The sequence below is a fragment of the Neodiprion virginianus genome, chromosome 7 (genome assembly GCF_021901495.1).
Source record: "Neodiprion virginianus isolate iyNeoVirg1 chromosome 7, iyNeoVirg1.1, whole genome shotgun sequence".
In the NCBI taxonomy this organism is placed as follows: domain Eukaryota; kingdom Metazoa; phylum Arthropoda; class Insecta; order Hymenoptera; family Diprionidae; genus Neodiprion; species Neodiprion virginianus.
Window position 1 is genome coordinate 7,782,966 of NC_060883.1, and position 26,969 is coordinate 7,809,934.

At 35.9% G+C, this 26,969-nt stretch overlaps 2 protein-coding genes and 2 long non-coding RNA genes across 5 annotated transcripts; 2 read left to right on the top strand and 2 right to left on the bottom strand.

Annotated features, from left to right (window-relative positions):
• The first annotated feature begins 749 nt into the window (after positions 1 to 749).
• LOC124309123 (uncharacterized) lies at positions 750 to 22,905 on the top strand. Its single transcript, XR_006909179.1, has 3 exons — positions 750 to 762; positions 9,989 to 9,991; positions 22,191 to 22,905. It is a non-coding gene; the product is annotated as an uncharacterized LOC124309123 (long non-coding RNA).
• On the bottom strand, positions 2,378 to 4,199 carry LOC124309119 (SOSS complex subunit C homolog). 2 transcript variants are annotated; one of them, XM_046772397.1, is made up of 3 exons: positions 4,069 to 4,199; positions 3,842 to 3,975; positions 2,378 to 2,553 (listed from the first exon to the last, which is right to left on the bottom strand). In XM_046772397.1, exons 1-3 carry the CDS (start codon positions 4,094 to 4,096, stop codon positions 2,398 to 2,400), a joined length of 318 nt encoding a protein of 105 aa, XP_046628353.1. In that variant the 5' UTR covers positions 4,097 to 4,199; the 3' UTR covers positions 2,378 to 2,397. The 2 variants fall into 2 exon arrangements, with proteins under 2 accessions (XP_046628353.1, XP_046628351.1); XM_046772395.1 differs by having other exon boundaries at positions 2,378 to 2,556.
• LOC124309124 (uncharacterized) lies at positions 4,611 to 5,240 on the bottom strand. The gene is made up of 2 exons (XR_006909180.1): positions 5,142 to 5,240; positions 4,611 to 4,767 (listed from the first exon to the last, which is right to left on the bottom strand). It is a non-coding gene; the product is annotated as an uncharacterized LOC124309124 (long non-coding RNA).
• On the top strand, positions 12,313 to 14,281 carry LOC124309118 (nitric oxide synthase-interacting protein homolog). The gene is made up of 5 exons (XM_046772394.1): positions 12,313 to 12,647; positions 12,753 to 12,864; positions 13,087 to 13,490; positions 13,920 to 14,028; positions 14,113 to 14,281. The coding sequence occupies exons 1-5, from the start codon at positions 12,472 to 12,474 to the stop codon at positions 14,182 to 14,184; spliced, it is 873 nt and encodes a 290-aa protein (XP_046628350.1). The 5' UTR covers positions 12,313 to 12,471; the 3' UTR covers positions 14,185 to 14,281.
• Positions 22,906 to 26,969: the final 4,064 nt, after the last annotated feature.

Below are 26,969 nucleotides of genomic sequence, written 5' to 3' on the forward strand. Positions count from 1 at the left end.
CTTTACATTCATTGTGTTTCTATCCCGCGTCACGCGCGTCGTGCATATACGTAACCTTAAACCATACGAGCAAGTGCGAGCAAGCAAGAACGAAGCGAATGCCTGGTCTACGCATACACTTTAAGTGGGGGTCTTAAAGTCAGTATGTTCAAGTCTGTTTGGAGTAAAGTGTGTACTCAGCTACACACACATATGCTATCCTACACGGCCTACACGGCACAAAGGAGCAGCGAGCCCATGGAGACTAGAGTAAAGGAGTCCGAACGCATATGGCGGAATCGTCGAAAAGTGGTTCGTGAAAGTGATGAAAAATCTTGTAGTCGGGATGTATCCGCAAGCGATACCAGCGCCTGGTTACGAATAGGATACATACGTGGGATCGACGATTCAAAATCACCGCGCTGACGGAGCCTGCAGTGGTAGCGCTGCCAGGCGGTTACAATCCGCGGATCGTTCATCACTTTCACCGATCATTTGGCTAGCATTGCGTTCAGGCTCCTTACCTCTAGTCTCCATGAGCGAGCCGAAAGAGATAGCGTCATAATATGTCACTGATATATATACACACAATATGTAGCTTCATCTCTATCTTACGGCATTGCGCATGCGCTCGTGACGGTATCGTAAAGCATCTGCAAAAAGTTAGGCTAACACCGGCACCACGGTGTAAGAATGATATGGAATAATAGGTGGTACGGCTGCGGCTCGGCGACTGTGATTTCGAAGTTGGTTAAGTGTGCTTACAAAATTGTGCTTTTCCGAGTATCTTATTGCATTAACGTTATGAATTTGAAGCTGCTAAAACTTACGTTTTCATCAACCTACATAATTTTCTCTTTTCACGCTTATGCTTTAGATCGTCTCGAGTACGAATTTTCACCCATTGTGGTATTCTCATAGTTATGTAGTAGTGCATGATATATGATACAATTTCATCCTTGTGTTATTCGCAAGGAAATGAAAAGCTGTACTTCTGTATCATATCAGACACAGTAGGTTCATATACAGATTGATTCTCAGATTCTATGTGCTTACAGAAGTATTTCTCAATTGCTAATGAAAGAGATAACAGAAATATATTGCCATGAATTGAACCACCTCTGGTTTTCATATTAATCGATTCTTCTTCGCCAAGAGTATCATTTTCTTTAACTGACTGAAAGGCTTTGTGACATACTTGACACTCATTTTGCTTTCTCAATTTGGGGTACACAAAAACCCAGTCACGTGATATATTTTGCAATTGACAACCAAAGCTGCCACATAATCATGGTCAGTCTTTATACATATATCCCATAGACTATGATATATTCTCAGTCAACGCACACAGGCCTGGGAACTCTGCTATTTTTAAGTGGTGGAGATTGTTATCGTAGTGTGACCAAACTGTTTTCCTTGTTTGCCCACTAACTGCGCTGTCGTACCAGAGTATTGTAGATACTGATATATAGCGGGGCAGAAATTGGAGCATTTGGTCGAGAAAAAAGCGACTGGATGAGGACAAGGAGTGGGAGTGATGCGTGGAAACACTATGCCAGACGGGTAACAATAACAATCGACTATGGGAATGAATTACCCTTGGCTCAAGGGATCAAATTCGAGTGAACTGTGAAAAAATCAAACCATAATTTATGCAGGTAGAAATAACAATGAAACAAAAAAAAAGAACTACAACACTATTTCTGTACAAATTTATTAAATCTTCCATTATGCTTACACATAGAAATTGATTAGTGAGGATGAGTGTCTTTTCATGTTGTTTACCTAATCCAATTCAAGTCTTATAAAATCGACTTGGACATCAATGGAAGTATCTTTGTGAAACTTGTACGCTCCAGGAAGATCGTATCGTAATTCAGCGACGATTTTTGCCGTTGTTCCAAGGCGTTTTGCAGTCGTAACCACATGATCCCGGGTGCTAGTCTTGTGGAGAGAGTAGACGGCATGTCAAGTAATACTAACTGTTGTCTCCAAAAAGTTGACGTCCGTTCTAACATTGCGTTTTGAGCCAAAAGGCAGATTCATCACAACTGGGGTCACAGTGAACTGCCTCGACATCAGTTTCTAACTCAAGGCAATTACTTTTGAGCATGGACAGCGCATCGGCATCAATTTCAAATCCGACGACATGACTAGGGCCAAGAAGTCGGGCCCCGAGTGATAGTACCCCACACCCTGCACCCAAGTGAGCAATAGCCTTTCCTCCTATATCGTCAAAGTGTGTATATGCTGTGTGCAGGATGTGCGCCCCGATGTGAGCGCTCGTGGAATATTGTTCAAGACGAATTTTTGGCTCTTCAAATCCATCTAATTGTTGAAGACACTCTTCCAGCTCTCTGAATCGCATGGGTACCATTATAGTCACAATAACCATTCTTGTATATGCCTGATAGTAGTTCACTGGATCTCAAACCGCGGGAATACTGGCAGGATCAAGTTACCAAAGGCCGAGTCCTGGGCAACGAAGAACCCAGTAGAGGCTTCATGTGCGTTCTGAAGGGCTGCACTTTGAGAAGCACTCAATGCTATACCATCCACCGTTGTCGCAGGATTCTGCTGATAGGGTAAAAATTTAAAGTGCGATAATGTTGCAATCCACGTGAATTCAAACCACAGTGTAACAATAATAGGTGGTCGGGCTACCCTATCCCCGCAATGCCAAGTGCTTGTGATTATTTTAGCATAATTCGTTGCACGCCCACCAGACGGTTACAGATCTGTAGGACCATTGTAAACAATAATGGCAAAACGCAGTGTTCAAAACAAATCAATAACACGATATTTATAAACTATGAGAAAAAAAACATTATTTAAATATGGGCAGGAGTCATGTTTGTCATCGACGTGCGCAAGACGAGTGTAGGGAAGATATATCTTTTTTCACCGTTCCCAAAGCAATCGATCTATATAATAAATGGAGAGATTCAATTGCTCTTACTGGGATAGTTATAGAAAGGACTCAATATGTTTGCCAAAAACATTTCAACCCTGATCAAATACTTCTGTGAGCACATAGAATCTGAGAATTACTTTGTATATGAACCTACTGTGTCTGATATGATACAGAATTACAGCTTTTCATTTCCTAGCGAACAACACAAGGATGAAATTGTATCATATCATACATTACTACATAACTATGAGAATGCAAACATGGGCGAAAATTCATACTCTGGATGTTCTAAAGCAGAGCCATGAAAAGAGAAAATTATTGATTGATGAAAACGTAACTTTCAGCAGCTTGAAATTCATAACGTTGACGTAATAGGATACACGGAAAAAGCACAATTTTGTGACTCAAATATTGTTATAATTGCAAAATAGTGAGACACAATGTCTTAATCAACTTGGAAAATTATGTAGTGCAATTTACTGTTTTTGAAAGGTTCGAACCCTCAAAGTTGAAATTTGTTTTCGATTATTCTGTTGCGTCAACGTTGCGAACCTTAACCTCATAGGTTTATTATGACTTCTATTTATTTTGTATTGCTTTATATGTTTCACATATTTTATAACTTGTTATTATTTTTGGTATTTTATGTTTTCAACTGCAACTTCTGCTCATATTTTTGTAAATATGACACGCTCATCTCATGATTAACCTAAAATTACCCTCCTCTCTTTCGAGCACCGCATACCGCCATCATTGTTTACAGTGGTCTTACTGACCCATATCCGTCTGGTGGAGAAGTACCGAATTATGCAAAAATAATCACAGCCGAGCGGCAGCCGGGCCACCTATTATTCCTACACCGTGATTTAAACAAACAAAACATAACCTAACCTCACTTCAACCAACCTAATCTTATCCGAAACTAAAGGATTCGTTTGACGGACGTACCTCATTCGCAGCAGGAGTAGCGGGTGATACGTCAAGCGGAGTCAAAGAAGTTCCAAGAGTAGGCGTAACGCCCTGCTTCAAAAGTAGCTGCTTCTTCAACTGTATTTCTTCCAGTATTTTTCTGTATTCTAGCTCTGGGGAAAAACAATAGGCATACGTGGAGTCGCGATAATTTTTGGGACTTTCAATTTACACATAACCATGTATGAAGTATCTCAGATCCTTACCTCTAGAATTTGGTTGCGAAAAAGCCATTTGATAGGGACGTCAAACTTCAGTAGCCGAACGCTTTAACGTAATATCACACGAGACACGTCCAACTCCTACGAATTCTTAGCCACAACTAGTGTGAAATCAGATGGCTGCGGCCTGACCAGTGTACTGAGAATTGGCCGCGACTGTAGCGCTAAAAAGCGTGCCGTGGTTGAAAGCAGTACTAAACTCTGAGCAGTTTCCAGGCCATCGACTATGCAATCCCAGCATGAAGGCCTTCGAAAAGTATCCGTTAGATTTACACAGAAGGAATGAGGTGGGGGTCAACTGCTTTCTCTCTCTGTCATATTGCTACGCTCCTGAATAGAAAGAGACAGAGATTGACCGCCACCAGTGGCTATCTCTTTCTACCAGCTGGCCGTTTTCTACTGGCCTAAGCGTAGTCCATACTGTCGATATGCCAGGACCTGGGTTAAGGGGGGAAACCGGTTTATGAGGTCGAAATTTTGCTGTTTTTCATGATTTTTTTTAACCAGGAAGGAATAATCACAAATTGTTTAAACTTGGAGGATATTTTATTTATGTTTTCAAGTACACTTTAAAATTTTTTCAAACGATTTCCGCCGGAAATAGTGGAGTTACCGCGTGCAGTCCATGGGCGATTGCCATCCGAGCATTTGGCTGGCGTACATCCCTGACATCGCAATTTTTATCTGTAATCATCAGGATTTTTTTTTTCATTAAAAACATATCTTCTAAGAATATGAACCTAATTTTGATCAAATAAATTGAAAATTGCATGTTTTTGAGGTGTTTGAACACAATGTCATGTTTTTATACTATATTTTTTCATCTTTCTTGCATAAAAACATATATTTTTAATAACAATATAATCCCCGAATTTGGTTCATGTTACGTGGAATTGAATAAAGAATATCTACACCAAATTTTAGAACGATTGATCAATAACTTTTTGAGCTAGAATGTACGCTAGTCGAAAAAAGTCGTTTCGAGAAAAACGCGTTTGAAATAAAATGTAGCGAAAACGAGAAATTCACGGCAGTAATTAATTATAAAAAATGCTCACCGGTTAATCAGCTATTCCAGCACCATATAGCAATCCCTCTTCTTGCTCATATGCGTCATTCTATTATTCAATAGCACAGCGGTATTGAGGCAGGTAGCTGGAAAAAAGGGCCTGGGCGACCACTCCGTTATAATTACCGTGCGCTTCTTCACAGAACCGACGGGTGGTCACTTGAGTGCTCATTGCATTCGAACTAATGAGAATTTTGCTTTGAAATTTTGACCACATATTCTTGAATAGTTATACTAACGATTCATGCAATAAAAAACAGACGATTTTTCGATCGGTCTAAACTGATTTCCCCCCTTAAGACCGCGATCAGCTATCAAAGATGAATGGATGTCTGTAACGATCATAGACTTAACGATGTAATTACGTATTTATACTAATAGAATCACTGCAAATACGTTCACCTGAATTATATGTGAAAAACCAAAATACAGCTTGTAACATAGTCTAAAGGTAACACCACTGCCCCTCAGAGCGAAACCCGGTAAGGTCAAGCTTGGAATGTTGCTCAAGCGTTATTAGCGTGATCTGCGAGTGTCTCTTGAACAGCCAGTCGTATCTCATCCTCTGCTCTAATCAGTCTTGTATATGCGAATATAAAATGAAGACGCCGCTCTCGTTCCTCTACATGTACCTGCCTACATTTGTTTCTCCGGTCCACTACATTATACAGCTGCTTTGCAAATAATGATAACAATCAAAAAATAACAACAATAGTATCCTTGGCACGCGACTACTGAAATAGCGTTGACTGAAGTATATATCCTCAGTCAACCCTGACTTCCTGCTTGAAACCGTTGAAACTCGAAAAGGAAAAGAAACGAATAGCCTGAAATATCTAATTAGCTATTCGCTACAGTGTCCCCTCTCGGAATTTCGGATGCGTGACTCCAGTTCTGCCACTCTTTTGCAAATACTTCGTTACTCGATCTCGGAAACCCCGTAATTTTGGTTTCGCTCGGGGTTCCGGGAGCTACTTGTAACGGGCATCAAAAATGCCAGGTTACAGTACATATGTTTAATACGTAACTCGTACCGTTAACCGGAGTTATGTATCTTCAATCACGCTCATACCTTCATTGCGAACAGAAATGCAGCTTGACATATAAAAATAATTTCCACAACTTACGTTAGATTTCCATGGTTTTTTAAAAACACAGTTTATTTGCATTGGAAAACCCAGACCATTCTACACAAAAATACTACTTGTAAATATTTTTTGGAAATAAGGTAACACTCGATTGTTACTAATGTTTGAGTCCATGCTGTAGCAAGCCCCGATGAACCTCAGGCAATCATTATCACAAAAGTAATAAAAAACAAATTTAAAGACGATCAAGGTTACTTTTTACAACTTCTACTCATATTACCTGGTAAGATTACGACTCTGTCCGCTGATCCTAAACGCAAGATTGTTCACAAATTTATTACCAAATGGCCCAGATTATAATTGCCCATATCTGTCCGCTTTATTATACATTTATGGCAGTGCCCATGTTGATTATTAGGATTTTCGAGTTTGAGAATATAATACATATACCCGACAAAGTCGATACTATTTTACCTGCAAGTTCTGCACTTTGCCGATGACCCCTAATAATAATAATATTAGGGATGTGCTGGATAGCGGTTTGGCCGGATATCCGGCCATAAAATATCCATCAGTAGTGAGTCATTTTTGAATTTTATTTCCTCAGAAAAGTGAACTAGATTATAATCGTGACATCTTTTGTAACAAGAATCCCCATACCCACCTCGTAAACGTTGACGACATTTTTTAGTCAGAATTATAGGAAATGCTCATATTTTTAAGACGTTATTGATGAAAAAATAATTATCTTTTCCTATTTTTACCAAGAAATATTGTCAAAATGTACAAAGTGCCCACAAATTACCTGTCAGTGGTGGAATTTTTGTTACGAGATGTTTCTCCGTACAGTATAAATGACGATATGACTTGCAATTCTGTCGTTTAGGATGAAAGTTGAAAGTTTACCGAGTATTGTAGTGTTGAGGAGGTGAAATTCATAAATTATTATGAATAAACGCGAAAGAAAATCATTCATTGATCAATTCGGTAGAAAATTATTAGTTAAATGTTGAAACTCCGAGAGACAGAAGTTACAGTATCAATTCAATTGTTGGAACATGCAATCCAAATATACATAAACAAAAGTGACATCGATAAATAGTATCCGAATAAATTTTCGCCGATGTCAAGTAAATTAATAACAATTGAACGTACTTTAATGCACAGCAATCCCACGTTCCACTCATAAAACTTTTTTGAAAAATGATGTCAATTAATTACAATTTCTAAATTGGATATAAGAAACCATAAAGACTGATGTCACCTAAAGATGGATTTTCCAGATTATTTGTAATCAAATCCTTATCAATTATATACGCATGGTTTCATGCTGAACTGTTTATCGCTCCAATAAATGCGTCAATTAAGGTCGTGGCAAGAAGTTTGGATACGTGCAGGCTTCGAAGTTCGGTATCTTTGTCACAAAAACATAGCGAAAAGGTTGTAAGACCTTTCGGAAGTTTCAAAAGTGTTCTGCTTCCAACAATCCATTGGTCTTTTCTGAGACAAGATTCTGACGTTAGCATCTCACCAAAAATAAGTTGAACATCGTATTTTTCAATTTTTTGTTCATTTTGCAGACCTTTGCCGTATTGAGAGAATAACATGGATATGTTATTCTCCCCCATAAAAAATCGGAGCCTTGCTCTAGACATTACTTATTGTTAAACTAATGTGGTTCGAATTTATGAGGAACTTAGAAATTCGCTTGGAAATAAAATCCCCAGAAGATTGAAAATCGAAGGGCACGATCTTGGGATCGAATGAAGCTATCAGACGAAGCTCAATATTTGAAAGAATGAAATAAAAATTAACACTAATTATTTCATCGGGATTTTTTTAGTAAAAAGCACTGTACATGCAAAATATTGTTCTCTTTCGGAAGATATGTTCATATGCAATAAAGGAAAAGCGCCCGAGTGCAAGAATGGCAAAAATCGATCCAGAAATAAAGTCTTTGGTCCCCCAGCAAAAGCACCGGCTTACAGCCCGCTATCTGCACATTTTTCACACAAGTACGTAATATAACGTAATAGTGTTGGCTTATTCTTCAGTTTCGACTTAATAATTACGATTAACAGCGTTCATTTTTAATTACGTTAATAAAAAAAAAAAAAAAATTTGATGAAACTTCTGATTCAAGTTTTTGAATTGAAATTAATTGTAAAAATACGAATCTGCTCGTTGAACGAGAAGAATTAGAACGAGTTCCGACGAGCGGATGTTGAACTCACGGGTTGAACTGAATCTTGAACTAGACAACTTCATCGTTTACGCGTAAGTACACGTCACTAATCTCTAATTCTCTACGCAGAGAATGGATAGCCGGGAAAAAGAATTAGTATCAAGTGGCAAAACTAGTTTAAATTGATATCAATCACTGTTGACCGTGAAATTTTTCATTCGTAGAAAGTTGGTTCTGAGATTTGACAAATGTTGCTGTTAACTGAATTAGACGGTTTTAATTTCTTTGCAAAGTTTGGGCTATAATTTTTTGCCTTGCTTCACCCATTTCCAAAATCATGTATATGCACATATAAACTCTTGAAAGTTAAGTTTTTCGATATTTTTCAAATTTCTCGCATAGCTTTGCAAACAAAAACACGTCTCCGACGCTATCGTTAATAATTTTTCTCAAAGATAAACAATAGATCATTGGACACAGAAGCCTCCAAGCTTTCGGAAGGTTGCATAACCAATCATCTACTTTTTTTTTTTTTGTTACGTATATCAAATTCTAAAGTCACGTATCTGTACTTTTTGGGTTGACACGTTTTTCACTTAACAATAATAAAAATCTATGACACGCACTTGTAACACTAGATATTAAAAAAAATATATATTCTCGTATAATAAGGATGATTATGGTTTATGACAAAGTGATCTGTATGTTTAATTATAAATACGTGCAAGAAAATTCTCGGCTTATCTTCTTGCTTTATACTAACTTCGATTACCGTTTTCTGTATTCTTTTTATTGCAAGTGGCTACAAATCACGTATCTCTTTATGAACAACCCCTTCAACATTTTCATCTGAAATTCAATAAATGTGCAACAGTGCAAGGTCCAACTTTTCTCGCTTCAACTTAATTTGATGCGGAATAGCAGATTAGAACTATGAGTATCTTTCGTCAACGGTAGTCCGTATACAGCCGACAGGATAAAAATTGACTTTACGGATAATGTTGCGTTGGTAAGAGGATTTAACAATTTAAAAGCCATCGGATTGTTCCCCTTAAATCAGTTATTGAAATGCTACCGTTGTTTTTTCAATAATGTTAATAATGTAATTCTGAATATTTCAAAATTTGCCCGGTGAGAAAGAGATTTTTCCCATGTTTACTAGCGCTTCAAAAAATTACGACTTGATAATAATCAATATCTATCATTTTAACAATTGAGAAGAAAAATATGGTTTGATAAGTACATCAATATTATACAAAAGGTGTAATAAATGTTTTCAGCTGTTTGTCGAGACACTTCTAAAAATTCATATTACTGAAAGAGAATTTTAATAGCTTATCAAAATTTGAAATAAATCCACAAGTCTTCTAATTCTTCATTCCAGTTAATTTGCAACGAATCTTGTAATAGATTCATTTTCATTATTCATATTTATATTAATACAAGAACTTGCGTGATTTTTCTTAATTAAAACCCAATTACCACTTCCAAATTTTAGGAAAAACTCATAAAATAGGTTCATCCTTCTACATATCTTCGACGTGCTTCTTGCAAAGCGAAAAGTCTGTCAGAATTTTTCTTTTATTTTCAAAACTTGAGATATCGAATGTTTGCAGCTCATAATGTTAAAAGTGCTCAACAAAGCAAACAAACATTCATTATGGGAAAATTCTTGAAATGCTTGGAACTAAAAATGAAGTATTTCGAAATTTTTCCACAATATTTGCACATCAAAGTTGACTACGTAAAAACCTTTGAAAAAATAAATTGAGCGTCTTAGAGATGCTAGTGTCGCCTGTAAAAAATTTGATGTATTCAGGTAAATATAAATGATACACTTTTATGTATTTGATGGACATTTATTTAGGCGTTGTATAATGTCGGCGTACATATTTCTTGCACGGGATTTCTTTAACTTTTCAATTTCACGATGACGATGGCATGTTACCAACGTTTTGCACGCGATAATTGTTATGTTATTAGGAACTTCTTTTACCGGCGTGATCAGTTGCATGATTGATAATACGTGAAACACAAGCCGGGCCAAACCCGGCAAAGTCGTACGAAAAATAAACCAGGGTTATCAGCCTTACGTCGATACTATATAAATATATGCACTAGTGTCTTAAATGTCGTGTACTCAGTTTAGGAATCACAGTTTCTTTGGCAATTAACGAGCTTAACTTTTTTTGACGACAAAAAATAACTATTCTTGCCACAAATTGAGCGGTAAAAAAAATGATTACATCTGATAATGTTATGATATTTATTACTGCAAAAGATCGTATACATGTGTCAAATAAATAATCATTATAACCCTACACGTATTTAGTTCGTAAAGAGAAATATTAAGTACTAATGAGCATTGCACTTATTTTTCATTGATTAAAAATATTGTTTACGTTTTTTCATAGCCCATCCTTGACTTTCCCATTCTAGCTTGATTTGCTTACGCCAAACTGCACTGCTCCATGTGACGGAAATGAGTACTAAGCCTTGCTACACCGAGTCACCCTCCGCTATCATATGTAAGTCTATGCCACGGTCTTACATACAGGTTCTGCAACTCTGGTGGTGGGAGTCGGCTAGGAGTGACTCAGATATTGAATCAATTTGTAGTTTACGGTTTCGGCACTGCGTCGCTATTATCCAGTAGGGCTGAGTTACAGAACCTCAAATTTCGTTATTTTTGGCTGTTGTCGCAAACCGTTTTTATAGTATTAATATCTGATATCCGCAATTTCGGATATCAATAAAGTAATTAATGTGGTTGATTGAAGTTTGGCTGTAGCGCGCTTGCGCCAACAGAGAGAAATTTTTTCTATCTCTGTCGCTCACAGTCGACACGGGTGACCCTACCATAGACTTATAAAGGTAGACTGAGCCACGGTCTTATACATATACAGGTCTGCAAACTCTTATGCTGGGAGCCACGATTATTCGTGTCGCTTAGCGAGTCCAAATTTCGATTCTAGCGGCACCACCAGTTGTCGCTGCGGTCTAGTTACCAGGATAACAACCTCATAAATACGATGAGTGAACCTGAGTGAGCCAATACCCATATACATAATATGCGAATACCACGGTCTTGTCTGGACCCCACCCCCGGCCCCTCCGCCGCTGTTGATAAGATCGCAACGAACCTAGTGGCAACTAGTGAACACAAAAATTGCTTCAATCAGCGACATACCCCCTCCAATGGAGTTTCCAGACCTGTATATAAGACCGTGGACTGGGCGCTCCTATAAGAGGCACTGACAATTACATATAAAGGACAGAGATATACCGGGAGTACTGCTCCCTCTTTTCAATCGGCGTCATGGTGGGAGACAACGGAGCAGTGGAAGTGGAACAGCTGTATATATAGGCGCATAAGTTCGCGTCATTCTCCTCTACCGCCTCAATCCTCAATATTGTCAGAGAGAGAAAGGAGTACTCCCGGCATATTTCTCTCCTTTCAATGTTTGCTTCAGGCGGCTCATAAGAGCGCTCAGTCTATCTTTATATCTTTATAAGTCTATGGACCCTACTAGGTTACAGCGACCCTTGCGGCCAATCTAAGAATTATTGAATGCGGACTGAAGAAGTGAGTCACCCCAGCCCCGTGACACTCACCACTGCTCGTATACTAAAAAATTGTACGCGTTTTATCACCGTTTTTTAGTTCCTCTACGTGGCGCTAGTAGACTTTTGACACGCTCGCTGACCGCGCGCAAGCTTTTCGGACAACTACTAGCGCCACTAGTGGTGGAGATTGGCGGCAGAATCGAGGGACATTTTGCGAACCACTTTTAGCAGCGTGTGTCGGGGCTGAGTCACCCCCACCACCAGAGTTGCAAGACCTGTATGTAAGACCGTGGTCTATGATGGGTCTATGCCCTCCACTACTGTGCCATAATGCCATTAGCAATCAATTGCTCGTCGAAGTTGGCAGCATTTCATTTCCTAACCTCGGAACTTGTTGTTATTGTTATAATCAGTGATTTTCATCCGTGACAAGTGACTTGTATTAGCTTCGTTTAGAATTTTTAGTACAAACGGTAGAAATGACGCGTCATGCAAGAAACTGCACCGCAGGAGCGGTTTACACGTATCATGAGAAGAAAAAGGATGCAGCAGCTTCGGGATACGGAACAAACAGCCAGCGAGTTAGTAAAGATTCTTTGAAAGATTTCGACTGTTGCTGTTTGACGTTACAGCCCTGCAGATATCCAGTTGTAACGTGAGTTACCCTTTTTCTACTCTTAACAAGAAAATTCTGTTTTGGTTCGTACTCTGCATTTCGAAGTGTTGATACATCGTTGAGTGGTATTTATTTCGTCTGCAGAAAGGACGGCTACTTGTTCGACAAGGAGGCGATATTGGAGTATATTTTAACTAAAAAAAAGCAGTATGCCAGGAAGCTGAAGGAGTATGAAAAGCAACGGGAAAAAGACGAGGTAAGATTCTAAATATGCGGTATAAACAAGTAGTGCCTAATTCATACCTAGCATATAACCAAATCTATGGTGGAAAAAATTTCTGTTCAGAACAGAGCAAAAAATTAGCATGCTGTTGAATGAACGTTAGAAAAATCGGTTGATAGCTGAACAATTATCAAGTTTGGTACTTGATGCAAATTCAAAATAAAAATAATCTCTAGCTTTCAATTTTGTTTTTAGGAACAGTCAAAGGAGCAATCTGCTAATGAAGAACTACAAAAGCTTCAAAATTTCTTGAAAGCTGAGAAAAACATCGTCTCCCAAAACAAATTGCCAGCCGATGAACCTGGCAGCTCGTCAATCTCAAATATGAGCAATGGAAGAGACAAGACGTTGCCCAGTTTTTGGATACCGGCAAAAACGCCGCAAGCCAAAGAAGTGACACTACAAAAGCCCGACAAAAATATCTACTGTCCTGTCAGCGGGCAGGTTTTAAAATTGAAGGACCTCATACCGGTCAAATTCACAGAGGTCAATGACCCTGATGACAAAAAATCACTAATACTTAAACAGGCACGATATATGTGCCCCATAACGCATGACGTGTTGAGCAACAGTGTACCTTGTGCTGTTATAAAAACAACGTGAGTAAGTCTCTTTCAGAGGGGATTGTTCTTGCGAGAAGAAAATAATTGACGCTTCAATCTTCATAAAAGTATTCTTTTCTGTACGTTTTCTCTCAAAAATAATTATTTTTTTTGTTTTCAATTGAACTGTTCAAGCCAGAATCACATGTGTAACTGATTAGACAAGATTTTTTTCTATTTTGGAATTTGAGCATACACTGTTCCAGAAAATTTGTAGTTTAAACTTTTGTAACACAAGGAATCAGTTTTCGGTCGTTTTTTGAACCAAATTTCCACAAAGTTACCAACAGTAATGATTAACGTGAGATAACGAAAAATGTTTTCTTCTCCTGAATTCAAATTCCGCTCTTCAATCGAAATATCTGCATCAGGTGTTTTATTAACCTAAAGTATTTGCTCGATTTAACTAAAATTTTCTTATCACAGAGGACACGTCGTTACAATGGAATGCGTGGAAAAGATAATAAAGAAGGATTGGATTCATCCCTTAGATGGCAGTACGATAAAAGAAAGTGATATCATAGTTTTGCAGAGGGTAATTTCACATGATTTCTGTTACATGTCGAATAATGAAAATTTTCACAGTGCAACTGTTGTTAACATACTGAACGTTTTGCAGGGAGGCACCGGTTACGCTGCTGCTAATGACTCACTTGAAGGAAAGCATCAAAGACCTGTTTTACAAGCTTAGTTTTTCCATCAAAAACCATTTATTCTGTACAATGTACTAAATCTATATTATTGCTGGTTCTTTCATATAATGAGGAATAAACAATTACTGCTATTTATTTGTACCTAATCGTTTTTTATAATATAAAAAGTAATTTCATAGAAAATAGTTGACGAGTTATTAAATCTCAGAACTCACATTCGTAATTATGCGTATAGTCAGTTTTTTTGCCAGATCGTTAAAGGGATCTGTGGGAATAAATACCAACGATCGAAAAAAGATTGGTCAATCGCTGTTGAAAATATTACAAATTAAATCAAATTAAAGAACAATGTATAAATTTTCTTACAGGACCGTGAGAAAAGTTTTTAAAGATAAGTTCCCATTGTTTTTCCACGAATGGTACCATGTTATTATACGATTTTACATAATAATTTCGATGATTTTGTTTAAAAAGATTTCCATATTTCTCAGAGCCGAGTTTATGCATGTCCGATCAGAAAAAAGTCGGTTTTAACAAATACCTCTAAAATCTTGTGCGATCTTCAGCTGAAATTTTAGACTTATGGGAAAACAACTGTTCGTTTATTTGTCATCGTATGAAATAAATAATTTTCCATAAGATAAAGTAAATACGAGCTTGAAGTTGGTAAGCGAAAATCATTATTTTCTTAATTTTACAACGATTTTAAACGAACTAACATTTCCAATGCGGTTGAAGTTTAACGATGCATGTTCAGGAAAATAGTTTGCAGCCTCAGGATTGTCTGCAATTCAGCCTGTAAATCATAACAAAAAAAACATGTTCATATTCTAAACGCCAGCTCCTTAACATTCGTTCTAAAATTGTACAACGATTTATTCCACGATGTTTGGTTAAGTCAACGTTACTAACTTCAACATGGTGATTTCGAAATATGAGTGTGTTTTGTTTCATTGCGGTTTACTGAATTTCAGACAATTTCAAAATCTTGAAATAACGGTTTTTCCTCAGCACAAATCGTTACGATACGTTACTAACTTCAACGTGATATGGAATCGGTGAGGGAAATTTGATTTTGAACACCGGTAGTTTACAATACATGACATGTGTAACGTCTAGAGAATATTCATTCCGTAATTTGAGGACACTTATGCACGCGACCCACGTAAATTAGTCGTCGAGAATATTGAAAGCTGCTAAACCACTTGATATTTCTACGCACGCCGTATTCAAAGATTCAGAGTGATGCGAGAACCTGAATGCAATTATTATAGGTAGGCGAAATTTGCACCATCGCGGCGTAAACTGCATACGTAACGAAACTCAAACCTTGCATACCTACATACGTATAAAATTGCATATCTTGTAAATATGTAAATAAATATGCTGACCATCCGTTTGTTTGTATATAAATATAGGACGAATATTCCAAGTGCGTATTTTAAATATACATACAATTGAGTATTTGAATGAAATTTTTTTCCCATTTTTAGGGTTGCATAATGCAGTGCAAGCCAAAATAATGAGGACGCATTTTTTGTTTTTCGTTAAAAATGATAATTTTTCATGTTATAGGTGATTGAATTTCACTGATTTTAATATATATGTATATAGATATATCTTAACATGGGTGACGTCACAATGTTATAGTTTTCAATCTGTTATATTAATGGCAAGTTTAATTCAATCGAAAAAAATAAAAAATACGTCCAAAATATTTTTTTCCAATCTACAAGAATATGAAATAAAAATATTTCATTCAAATACTCAATTGGTGTATGGCTAAGAATTTCCCGTGACGCATATATTTCTTAGTTCGAATTTATTTATCCACTCAATATTCGAGATCGAATATTTTACACATCTTCCATAAGATTCAATTATACGCGTACTCCTTTGAATGCTTTCGAGAATGCTTTTCAATGCTGCCATGCACACACCGATGCAACGTTTAATTATTGAACGCGTTGCGTAACTTCACCACTTGTGTAATCTACTGGATGTCGGAATTAATTGATAATCGTACGAAATTACATACACGTTCAAGTAAGTAATAACATACCTATGTAGAGCTTAAACATGTCAATTATGTACAGTACTACACATGGTGCTACGGTATATTCACCGAAACAAAAGATTCGCCTCCGTGCTCTACTGAAAATTACCATGCGTTAAATCATGAAATGTTATATGAGAATTCAGCGTGTAATTTATTACACGACTTATCTTGAAATACGATGAAATACAGGGTGGGCAAAAAAAACAAAGAAAACGGGATCGATTTGAAACGTGAATAAAATTCGAACGCGTTGACGGATTTCCGAAAACTTTGTTTTGCTTGAAACTAGAAAACTGAATCTTTCATATCGCGTTTGAAAATCTGAAAAATATTTATTCGCTGCTGAGATACACGCTCTTGAAAATCGGGTTAAGAAGAAGTCGCCGGAAGACTGAAAAAAAATTAATATTAAAGATTCGTCAGGAGCGGAATTCAGTTTACGGTTCAATATGTCCACTGTTTACGGTTAATGCTGCCGGAAACGAGGTTGAAGTTAGTAACGTTATCGTAACGAAATATTGGGGTAAAAAATTACTATTTTATTAATTTTACAATGTTTTACAAGGAACTAACAATTCGAAATATGAGTGTGTTTTGTTTCATTACGGCTAACTGAGTTTTAGGAAATTTCAAAATGGCGAAATAACAGTTTTTCCTTAGCACGAATCAATTTTGGTCAAGTTCTCGACATCATTTACAGACGACTTTTGACAGTAGACTTTCTTGAATGTCCCGAAAACAGAATTTGAAGCGCGCGTTTTGATTCTTACTTTACAAGAAAATCTCGGATAATATCTAAAAGCCAGCAGTTTTTCGGAATTGTCTTGAACATTCTTTATTATTAATTTTTTTCAGTCTGTTATCCACATTTCCAAACCTGTTTTTCGAGAGCGTGTATCTCTACACCGGATGAAGGTTTTCCAGATTTTCAACCGCGAAATGAAAAACTCGTTTTTCTATTTTCGAATAGAAAATAGTTTTCGGAAATCGGTAACACGTTTTGATTTTATTCACTATTCAAATAGTACTCGTTTTTTTTTTTTTTTTTTCTGTTTTATACACAAGTAATCACATAATAAGATACGAACCCGAAAATCATCGGATATACTAGAGCTAAAATCACATAGTCAACTATTTAGTATATATAGTTATTCGTGCGTTTTTAATTTATTATGTGATTTCTTATTTTATCGAATTTATTAGATAAATTATGTAATAAATTAAATACTGAATTCTTTCATAAGATTTTATGATTGTTCAACACATGATCATTTCCGTCAGGGTGAAATTATAACATTACGAAAAACATACTAAATTTACCAAATTTTATCACGTATTTAATCTAAAACTCATTCATCAAACCACCAATCATTTTAGATCCTGCAATACCTATAACGTTACCTGAATAGAATGAAATGTGTACCAATTATTTTAATTCCATACAATTGCACGAACGGTTTCTAAGTTATCGTGTGAAAATTTTTGAAGATCGTCGTTTCGAGTGTAACAAGTACAAGTCAAACAATTATTGACCATTTTTCAAATTTCAAAGCTTACCACTACACCCAAGGAAAGGTTCGGTATTTAATGAAAAAAAGCAATGCCCAATGGACTAAGTATACATAGAATATGAAAATTCCAACGACATTAATTTCCATTTATGTAATCAACGACCATAATTCAAGGCAAGATCAATCTTGAGTTTAGCTACACTCACGTTGCTATTTGTCTTGAAATGTAAAAGTGGTCAAGTGAATAGTGTAATAATAATATAAATAAATAAAAATATTAAAATAATTGAATAGTCATTAACTGGCGCCATCGATTCTAATACAGTGTATTTGCCAACAGCGTGAAATTGAAATGTAACAATTCAGACAGTAATTAAACTAGTTTCCAAAGGTAAGTACGCTAATGTGCAGTTCACTCTGATATAATAATTTCCGGTCACGCGTATAACTGCAAACTGCATTTCGTGTGCATTTGACATTATCTTGTAATAAATGAACAGGTATAAGTACGTAGAATTCGAATTTATATGTAAAGTTCGAATTCAATTGTTTGTAAATATTGTGCGGAAATAAAGAAAAATTGGAAAATCATTACCAAAACACTTAATTACAGCCATGGCATGACGTAGTTTGGTTTAAGTGTATTGCGTTTATACAATTAATTGCGCTACACTCAGACTTTCCTTTACGAATATGGACACTGTCTAATTACAGTTTCTAAATAACAAAATTTCAATTGTGAATTACATATTATTTGTATTTTATTTTGCTCGACTTACAACATTTTTCCTCGTTACTAAAAAATACTAGTGGAATTTGTATTCATTTTCTCCTCTATTCACAGTCTTTTTAGTTTGGAATAATACATTTGTAAAAATCAATACGCATTTCTTCCAGACAGAGAGATGTTGAGTTTTATACATGGTGCATTACACGTCTATTCTACTAGGGTCTGACCCTAATCTTCTCGGGTTTGTTCCGTCATTTTTTATACAGTGAAACTTCTCTTAACCGCCACCTCCCAGCATCGGAAACCTCTTTACAATGAACAGTCTAAAAATCTCGAGAAGCACAATTTACACGTCAATATTATTCCGAATAACGGACAATATTTTTAGTCCCGAAGATGTCCGCTATTGGGAAGTATCACTTTAGTGATATCTATACATCTCAAAATTTCAGCCAAATCGATTGAGTCGTTCAAAACATATGAATTTTTACCAATTTTTACGAAAATAAATTTTATAAATAAAAAAAGTAAATTTTCAAGGGCTGAAACTTGACAAATCGTAAGCTTTTATCGATAGCAACTATTAATTGAAATAAAATCAACTGCTTATCCTCCTGCAGGCTTTTAATTAAGGTTGAAAATAAAATGGAACCAATTTTTTTTTTTTTAGTTTTTTTGGGTTATCCATTTTGAATTTTATTCAAAATATCCAGATTGTTATATTAGGGAACGTACATCAAGAAAAAAAATAAATAAAAAATCAAAATGATTAAAAGAAATTATTAGTTAGTTTGAAAATTGATAAAAAATTCAATTTTGGATGGGATATTTTTTGTTTTGGCCATAGCATTTATGTAATTTTTTTCATAATTTAAAAAAAAAATACGCAGCTCTGGAAACGCTGGGGTAGGGGCGTCGGAAAATAAAGTTGGAACAATGCTCAGAGGTGGAACAAAAATGTAAAAAAATCGCGAATCGAATCCAAGAGAGTGAGGGTCAGACCCTGGTCGAATTGACTTGGAACGCCCGTTATGTATGTAGAGAAGAAGAAGAAGAAGAAGAAGAAGGGAGGTATATCTTTATTTGCATGATACAATAATCGAGAATTATGTATCTGTTGAGAAATAAGGGATGGAAAAGTAATTCCGCGTCGCAGATATACGATAAGATAATACAATAATTAATCCTTTCATCGAATAAACATGTAATTTATCGTAATTTGCTATTCGGAAATTAGGCATTGTCCGTACGTACTCGGGCGTGAATTTTCCTGCGAACAGGTGCGCGTCATGTTAGTGACAGGAAGGGAAGGGTGGTTACAAAGGCTGAGTTACCCATCGTCACCTGATACCCTCGACGCAAGCTCCTACTGGCACAAGGATCGGCTATTGAAAACCTTTTCCGATACCTACCCTTCGTTATTTATTCACCTCATATTTTTCCATCGATCCGCATTATGTAATAAGGCGTGTATTTTTGCTCAATGCAATCTCTGTGCAACTCTCCAACAAATTATTATATACTTCAATATTTGTCTTCAATTCTTCAAATATCCTCAGTTTATTCATAGTCCAGTCAAAATAGGTCCGAATTGAAAATATACGGGATACGACGGCATTTTTGTTTACAGAGGTTTTCTATAACCCTCTAGAACTCAAATCTGAAGTCATTTTTAATATGGATAGCCGGTGTTCCGAGAAAACAACATAATTTGTTGTTCTTTGCATTTTTCTCAAAAACTGCTATCGATACATGAAAAGTGACTTGACCATTGTGTGGAGTGGAAAATTCTACATCGAATTATGTCGTCATAAGTCGGAAATGGAGTCGGATTAAGAAATTGAGAAGAAAGAAATCCTACTTACCGACGGCATAACATCTTTTTTTTATTTGATAATCCGACTCCGTTTCCTGCTATCGAGAGATGAAAAATTACTTGACTATCGTGTCGAGCGGAAAATTTTGTATCGAATTATGTCGTCATAAGTCGGAAACGGAGTCGGATTAAGAAATTAAGAGGAAAGAAATCCTACTTACCGACGGCATAATATCTTTTTTTTATTTGATAATGCGACTCTGTTTCCTGCTATCGATAGATGAAAAATTACTTGACTATCGTGTCGAGCGGAAAATTCTGCATCGAATTATGTCGTCATAAGTCGGAAATGGAGTCGGATTAAGAAATTGAGAAGAAAGAAATCCTACTTACCGACGGCATAACATCTTTTTTTTATTTGATAATCCGACTCCGTTTCCTGCTATCGATAGATGAAAAATTACTTGACTATCGTGTCGAGCGGAAAATTCTACATCGAATTATGTCGATGTACATAGATAGATATATGATTTATATACGGGCTGATCAGTTTAGAGATAAAATTTTTAAACCAATTGGATAATATTCATTTTTTCACTCGCATAAGTTGAGTCGAAAATTTTTAGTAACGATCGGAAATTTATACATCGAACGTGATGTTTTCGTCGATAGTAAAATATACGGTATCATCAATTTTTTTCCCTTATTGCATGCGTGGTAAATAGATCCGTCATATTTCAAGGTAATTTTTATTTGCGGTATCTTTGAATTACAGTGTTTTCTACCCCCTGTTCGGCACCAAATTCATAGAAAAGAAAATCGGATAATCCCAGCTCTCCATTGCTTTGCATAAAAAAAAATTTCAGTGTTTTCAATTTTTTCTTGTCTTCGGATTATTTTAGAAATACGTAATTTCTCTAGATCTACCTATCTATTATATATACACAATATATAAATATCGGGACAGAGAATTGGGATTTTGAATTAGTTTCTGTCTTTACCGAATTTGGAGCCGGTCAAGGAGTGGAAGCTGTTAAAATTCAAATTTAATCTAAATAACTTGGAAAATCGATCATTATACTGCTAATAGGATGATCTTCGGTCTTTGAGCAATGATTTCTCGTAATTTTTATCCTGCACCGTTAGAAAAAAATATCTCAGCAGGACGACTAAAATTTTATGTCGATTTAACCATTCTTTAATGTATCAAAAAGTGGAAAAAAGAAGTCCAAAGTACAAATTGAATATTGATGTGACAATTTAAATGTTAAAATTGCAACAATTTGTGTCATATTTACTAAAAGAAATGTAACAAATAACTCAAACATAAAGTGAACCTGCTGAGACGTTATGTTTATTTAAATTTTTCCCACCGTGTATCTAAAATAATTGCAACGTACGGTTACAGTACTGAAATTAGGATGCAAAGAAGAGTACTTTCCGCGTTGGAAATGGCGTTGAGAAAGATACGAAAATTTTTCACAATCTCGTTTATATGTAGAACAGCGTCAGCGATAACTGGATCAATAATCTGCATGATGCATACACACGTTTAATATTTATGTACTTATACATCGTGTTCAATTTAGGGTGCTTCGTTTGAGACGACTATTTTTTTTTTTTTTAACTCCATAGACGAAATATCACTCTGAACATATAAAAAAAAAATTCCCACCAAAGCCTAGCTCTTAATTTTAATTTTAAGTACTAGCTAAATGAATTTAAAATTTTCCCATTTAATTAACACGTAAAAATAACTTTTTTTTTGTCAATTATCTATAGCATCGCGAGTTTTCATACTATTCAATTGACCATGGCCGGAAGTTTTAGAGTTTTATACAATGTACATGGAAGAATTGAAAGTTTTGAGTTCGATTCCCCGATGTCTCACTTTTTTTTTTTTTTAATTGATTAATTACAATAAATAGCTAGATTGGAAAAATCTTATCGAGAATATTAAAATCATTAAATGTTAATGTAAATAATATAAAAAAGTGGTCAATAAAACAGTTGGAGGACAAACCTATGTTCTCTGGTTGAGAGTAGCGGTAATTGGCGAAGACTTCAGAATGGTCGGGCGAAGACATTTGAAGATTAAGATACATTACAATCACGTCTATTTTATTACATTTATAAGAATTTGGGTATAAAAATTGTCAAATATGCGGATAAAATAGTGATATTTATAGTTTTCTTATGATTATTTAATTTTATATTGGAAACTATCAGTTCTACAGTTTCAGCTGATAAAACTTTTTTGTAGGAAATTAAATTCTCTACAAAAAAGGTCCTTCACAATTTTGCTGTAGAACTAGTAATTTATGAAAAAAATGAAAAAAAACCATAATTTTTTAGCAAAAATCAACTTTACAATTTTTTACTGGCGAGATACTTCATACATTCTAAATTAGTTGTAGGAACTTTTGAAGAGGAAGGATCCCTCTAAAACTTCCGGCCATGGTCAATTAAATAGTATGAAAACTCGCGATGCTACAGATAATTGACAAAAAAATTATTTCTACGTGTTAATTAAATGGGAAAATTTCAAATTCATTTAGCGAGTACTTAAAATTAAAATTAAGAGCTAGGCTTTGGTGGGAATTTTTTTTTATATGTTCAGAGTGATATTTCGTCTATGGAGTGAGAAAAAAAAAAAAAAATAGTCGTCTCAAACGAAGCACCCTAGACTGTTTATATTGTATCTGAAAACCGTTTACACAAAGCCAATATAGTAAAATATTGATACCGAATTAGGGATGTAAATGCGTCACTCGATCCAATAGCCTGTCAGACACAGAACAGTTCGGCTTTGCATAACGCGGTTCTACCGACATATCAGCTCCTCAAATAAGTCCGGCGTCCATTCCGCTATGCTGTGTCTGTACGTCCGATTTACGCATATAATACAAGCAACGAATTTATACCAAGAAATCTACCCACACATATGTAACGGAATATGTATAAAATATTCGGCGAGCGCAGGTGAGCCGGAGACAATTATTTGTTGAGCTTTGTTCAAGATTGTTTTCAGCCTCGTCTCGTCCGCTTTATTATAAGTTTGGCATTACAAATTGTTTGCACTGTAAAATTTGTGGCGTAGATTCGAATTTTTCGTCACACTGACGGGGAGAATAATTTAATTATTGTAGTTGATTTAGTTTCTCTGAATGTTTCGATTTTCTAACGTGTAATCGTAGAATAATAGTTCAGCGTACGAAGTGACAATTAATTTATAAAAGAAATCGTGCATGTGGAAATTCGGATAATTTAATGCAAGAATGAGAGGGGCTAATATTCAGGGTGAGACGGAGTTCGAGGGTGAAAAAAGGGAGGAGACGAACGTTCGAGGCGCTGCAGAGACAAACAAGAAATTGATCGGCCAATTAAAAAAATTTCGAACCGGTAGAATATAAAGCGAAATAATTATTGCCAGAACTCGATTGCTTCGACGAGACGAGGATAATTAACAACAGGGATAATTGGTGATTTAAAATAACAATCTCATGGAGCTAATCAGAGAAATTTCTTAAAAAACAAGCAGCAAGACGCAAGACGCTGAATAACAAATTGAAAGTACGATTCTTACCTTCGCCTTCGCTTCGATCGCCTTCGTCGGTATTTATTTTAAGAGACTTTCATCTGGCAGCGCGTTCGTGCCGATAATTTTTTTTTTTTTACTTCGACGATTTTTTGCCAAACAAATCGAGATAGAATCTTTCATCTGCAGAACGTGGACTTGTACATGATATATCTATGTGTAGGTACTGTAACATTTTGTCGGAATTGAGAAGATTAATGAGCTAAGAATTAACGGTTTTTTTCGTTTTGATTATTCAGGGCTATTTCTCAAAATTAATATTACTTTTGATGTATTAAATTTTACAATATTGTACCGATATTGAGGGACAAACGGTTCAGTGAATTCGCAGAAAGTAGTCTTGTGAATAAAATGCGTGATGCATCGTGGAGTGAAATCGAACGGATATAGATACTATATTTTTAAATTTTTCGTGAACTTTTTTTTAGAATTATTATAGTATTCTTCAGTTTTTCGCGTTTTTAACCCTTTCACAGCGCCCCGCCTCAAAAATTTCCATGTCCTAGCCTTATCAGAGTTTATTTACAACTTCAAACGTTACTTCGTTTAACCCCAAAAACTCCCAAGTAACAAGTTTCGGCCAGAATCATTTTATTTTGGTAGTTTTTTCGATTTTTCATCCGCCATATTGGATCCGCCATCTTGAATTTAGAAATTATCAAATTCCGTGACCCCAAAAACCTCCGGGTAACAAAATTCAGGCTAGAATATTGAATTGAAAAATGTGCGACTGAAAGGGTTAAAGAGATTTTTTGTAGCTTACCAATATGACAATTTCATAAATATGCTCAATGTACAAAATACTCGTGGAACCTATCTTGTGATAAAATTGATTAAAAGTATGCATCGATTTTTGGTTCGCCAATCATCTCCTTGATTGAAATATTTTTCACTCTAGATTACATAGTTCGAGTTTTACCGAAACGTGTGAGTGGTCGGATTCTCAAAAAGTCGAAAAAAATTTCAAAAAAAAAAAGCTGCGTAACCAGCTCGTGACAAATTTTCTCACCTACACGCTACAAACGCGGCCTACCCTGAGAATCTGACCGTCGCCAATCACATAAGACGCGTTTCAAATGACCACAAGAACCGGTCGCTACGCGTTGGTTTGGAAGGCGAGTGTATCCTATTACCAATCAAGCAGTGGCCGGAAGACATAATCAGCGATACCCCGACAGAAAAAGTCCAGCTCTGCATTTTGGCTCTCGGATTTCAGTAAGGAATTGCCAGAGATCTTTTACATCCATTTTCCTGATCAAATCAATTGCCAGGTGAATCGGAGGAAAGAATCAAGTTCTTGCTCCTACTGCAGTGACGTGAATGAGGCTAAGATTCTGAATTATTTGGTGGCGAAACTTGAAGTGAAGAAATCAAACTTTGAAGAGACAACAAAGTTTCGAATGGTCGGAAACCCGACGGCTCAAAGTTCCGAAATGCAAGATTTCGAAAATTCAAGTTACGATAGAGCAAAGTTCCAAGAAGTAAAGTTTCGAGAGAGTAGAATTCCGAATATCAAAATATACTCAGGCAGCACAGTTTACTCAACAAGCGGATGTAAAAAATGAGAAAAATCGAAAATCAGAACGACCAGGATTCCGAACGTAAAAATATAGAAAATCCAAAACAAAGAAAGATCAAAGTGGTAAAGTTTCACCGAGCCGGAAATTCATGGAATTGAAAATCTTCGATTATTCGGAATTCCGATTTTTCAGACTTTCAAAATTCCTCAATTTCGCGTTTTCGGGACTTCGGCTTGTCGGAGTTATGCCCTTCCAGCATTTTACCCTTGAGCGAAACTTCGATGTTTCGTCAAGGTTTAATTTCTTTACTTTAAGTTTCGCCACCAAAAAATTCGGAATACAGTGCTATCAGAACTTTTCGAATTCGGAATTTCAACCCCGCCCCGAAGGAAAAGTTTCGGTTGGTTTCAAAGAGCATTTGCAATGTGATTCCCCTGTTTCATAGGAAACAAAATCACTCTTATGTAGTATCTTTAACGATAAGTATCAATAGACAGAGACAGGAATAATTTTTACGGATTATAATAGCAGGTTTCTGACAGTCTTCCTAATTTCTGATAGTTTGCAGGTTTTATTGTTGAATATGCAAAATCATAGCTGTTGCGAAAGACTTTCCTTATTGTCACCATTAAAACTTGTTAGAATAGCGGATTATTTTTTTCCAAGTTCTTTCATAGTCACGCTGTAACACACGATCAAATATGTATGGGGAATTTTTTGTAAACCGTATCTGAACCTTTTTTAAAATGGTTTCGAAAATTTTTAAAAGTCACCGAAGAAACAGTTTTGCGAACTTGTTTAGATTCTTGAAATAAACTAGTTCAATGGCCCAGTTGAAAAAAAAAATTCACATAACCCAAAAACCGTGAGTCGTATGTCGGAAAAGTGTAGGGGAGGGCGAGGCTAGTTGTTATATATTTTACTTTCTGATTTTTAGAATTTTTTTGAATAAAATTTTCATTCAATTCGAACATGGGCACTGTAGATGCATCCTTTGCGCAATTAGAGAAAATTCGTGGTTGTTCCTAAGCAAGTCTGAATAGGGTTTTTTCAATTTTCAAAAATAACAGCGGAGTCCCAAGTATTTTAAGTGACGAAAACTGGTAAAAAATTATGAACAACTTTTTCTCGCACCTTTGTTTTCTTGTTTTTTTTTCTTTTGTTTTTTTTATATGACAAACTCGGGTTTTCAACGTATAATTTTAAGCAACAATTCTTTTCACCGTTGTATTTTTTCCTAGAAACCACGAAGCAGTCGACTTAGATCCTGAAAACTCGAAAAACCATGAAAAATTCGCCTCTAGACTCCGAAAATCCCGAAAAACTTGGCCCGGACTCAGAAAACCACGGAAATGTCAAAATCAGGCAAGTTGTCGGGAAATTATTGTCACATGTGATAAGTTGCCCCAACTCGCGATTTTTATTAAAAATGTGCATGTCTATTCAAATATCAAAAATATGTATATCACATCAAAGCTACAAGAATCACCTTTCCGATTATCTTATTGCGAAATATTCCAATGCAGCCAAGAAAATGAGAAAAATATATTTAGAAGAAGGAAAACTTCTTATTAGGTCCAATTTCAGTC

What these genes read in the sequence shown, in the direction of transcription:
- LOC124309119 (XM_046772395.1), bottom strand. Translation starts at nt 4,096, where the DNA reads ATGGCTTTTTCGCAACCAAATTCTAGAG. An exon ending in TTCGCAACCAAATTCTAGAG is followed by an intron (nt 3,976 to 4,068) that starts GTAAGGATCTGA and finishes GTTTTTCCCCAG; the next exon opens with AGCTAGAATACAGAAAAATA. An exon ending in CTACTCCTGCTGCGAATGAG is followed by an intron (nt 2,557 to 3,841) that starts GTACGTCCGTCA and finishes TTACCCTATCAG; the next exon opens with CAGAATCCTGCGACAACGGT.
- LOC124309118 (XM_046772394.1), top strand. Translation starts at nt 12,472, where the DNA reads ATGACGCGTCATGCAAGAAACTGCACCGCAGGAGCGGTTTACACGTAT. An exon ending in TGCAGATATCCAGTTGTAAC is followed by an intron (nt 12,648 to 12,752) that starts GTGAGTTACCCT and finishes TTTCGTCTGCAG; the next exon opens with AAAGGACGGCTACTTGTTCG. An exon ending in AGCAACGGGAAAAAGACGAG is followed by an intron (nt 12,865 to 13,086) that starts GTAAGATTCTAA and finishes TTTTGTTTTTAG; the next exon opens with GAACAGTCAAAGGAGCAATC.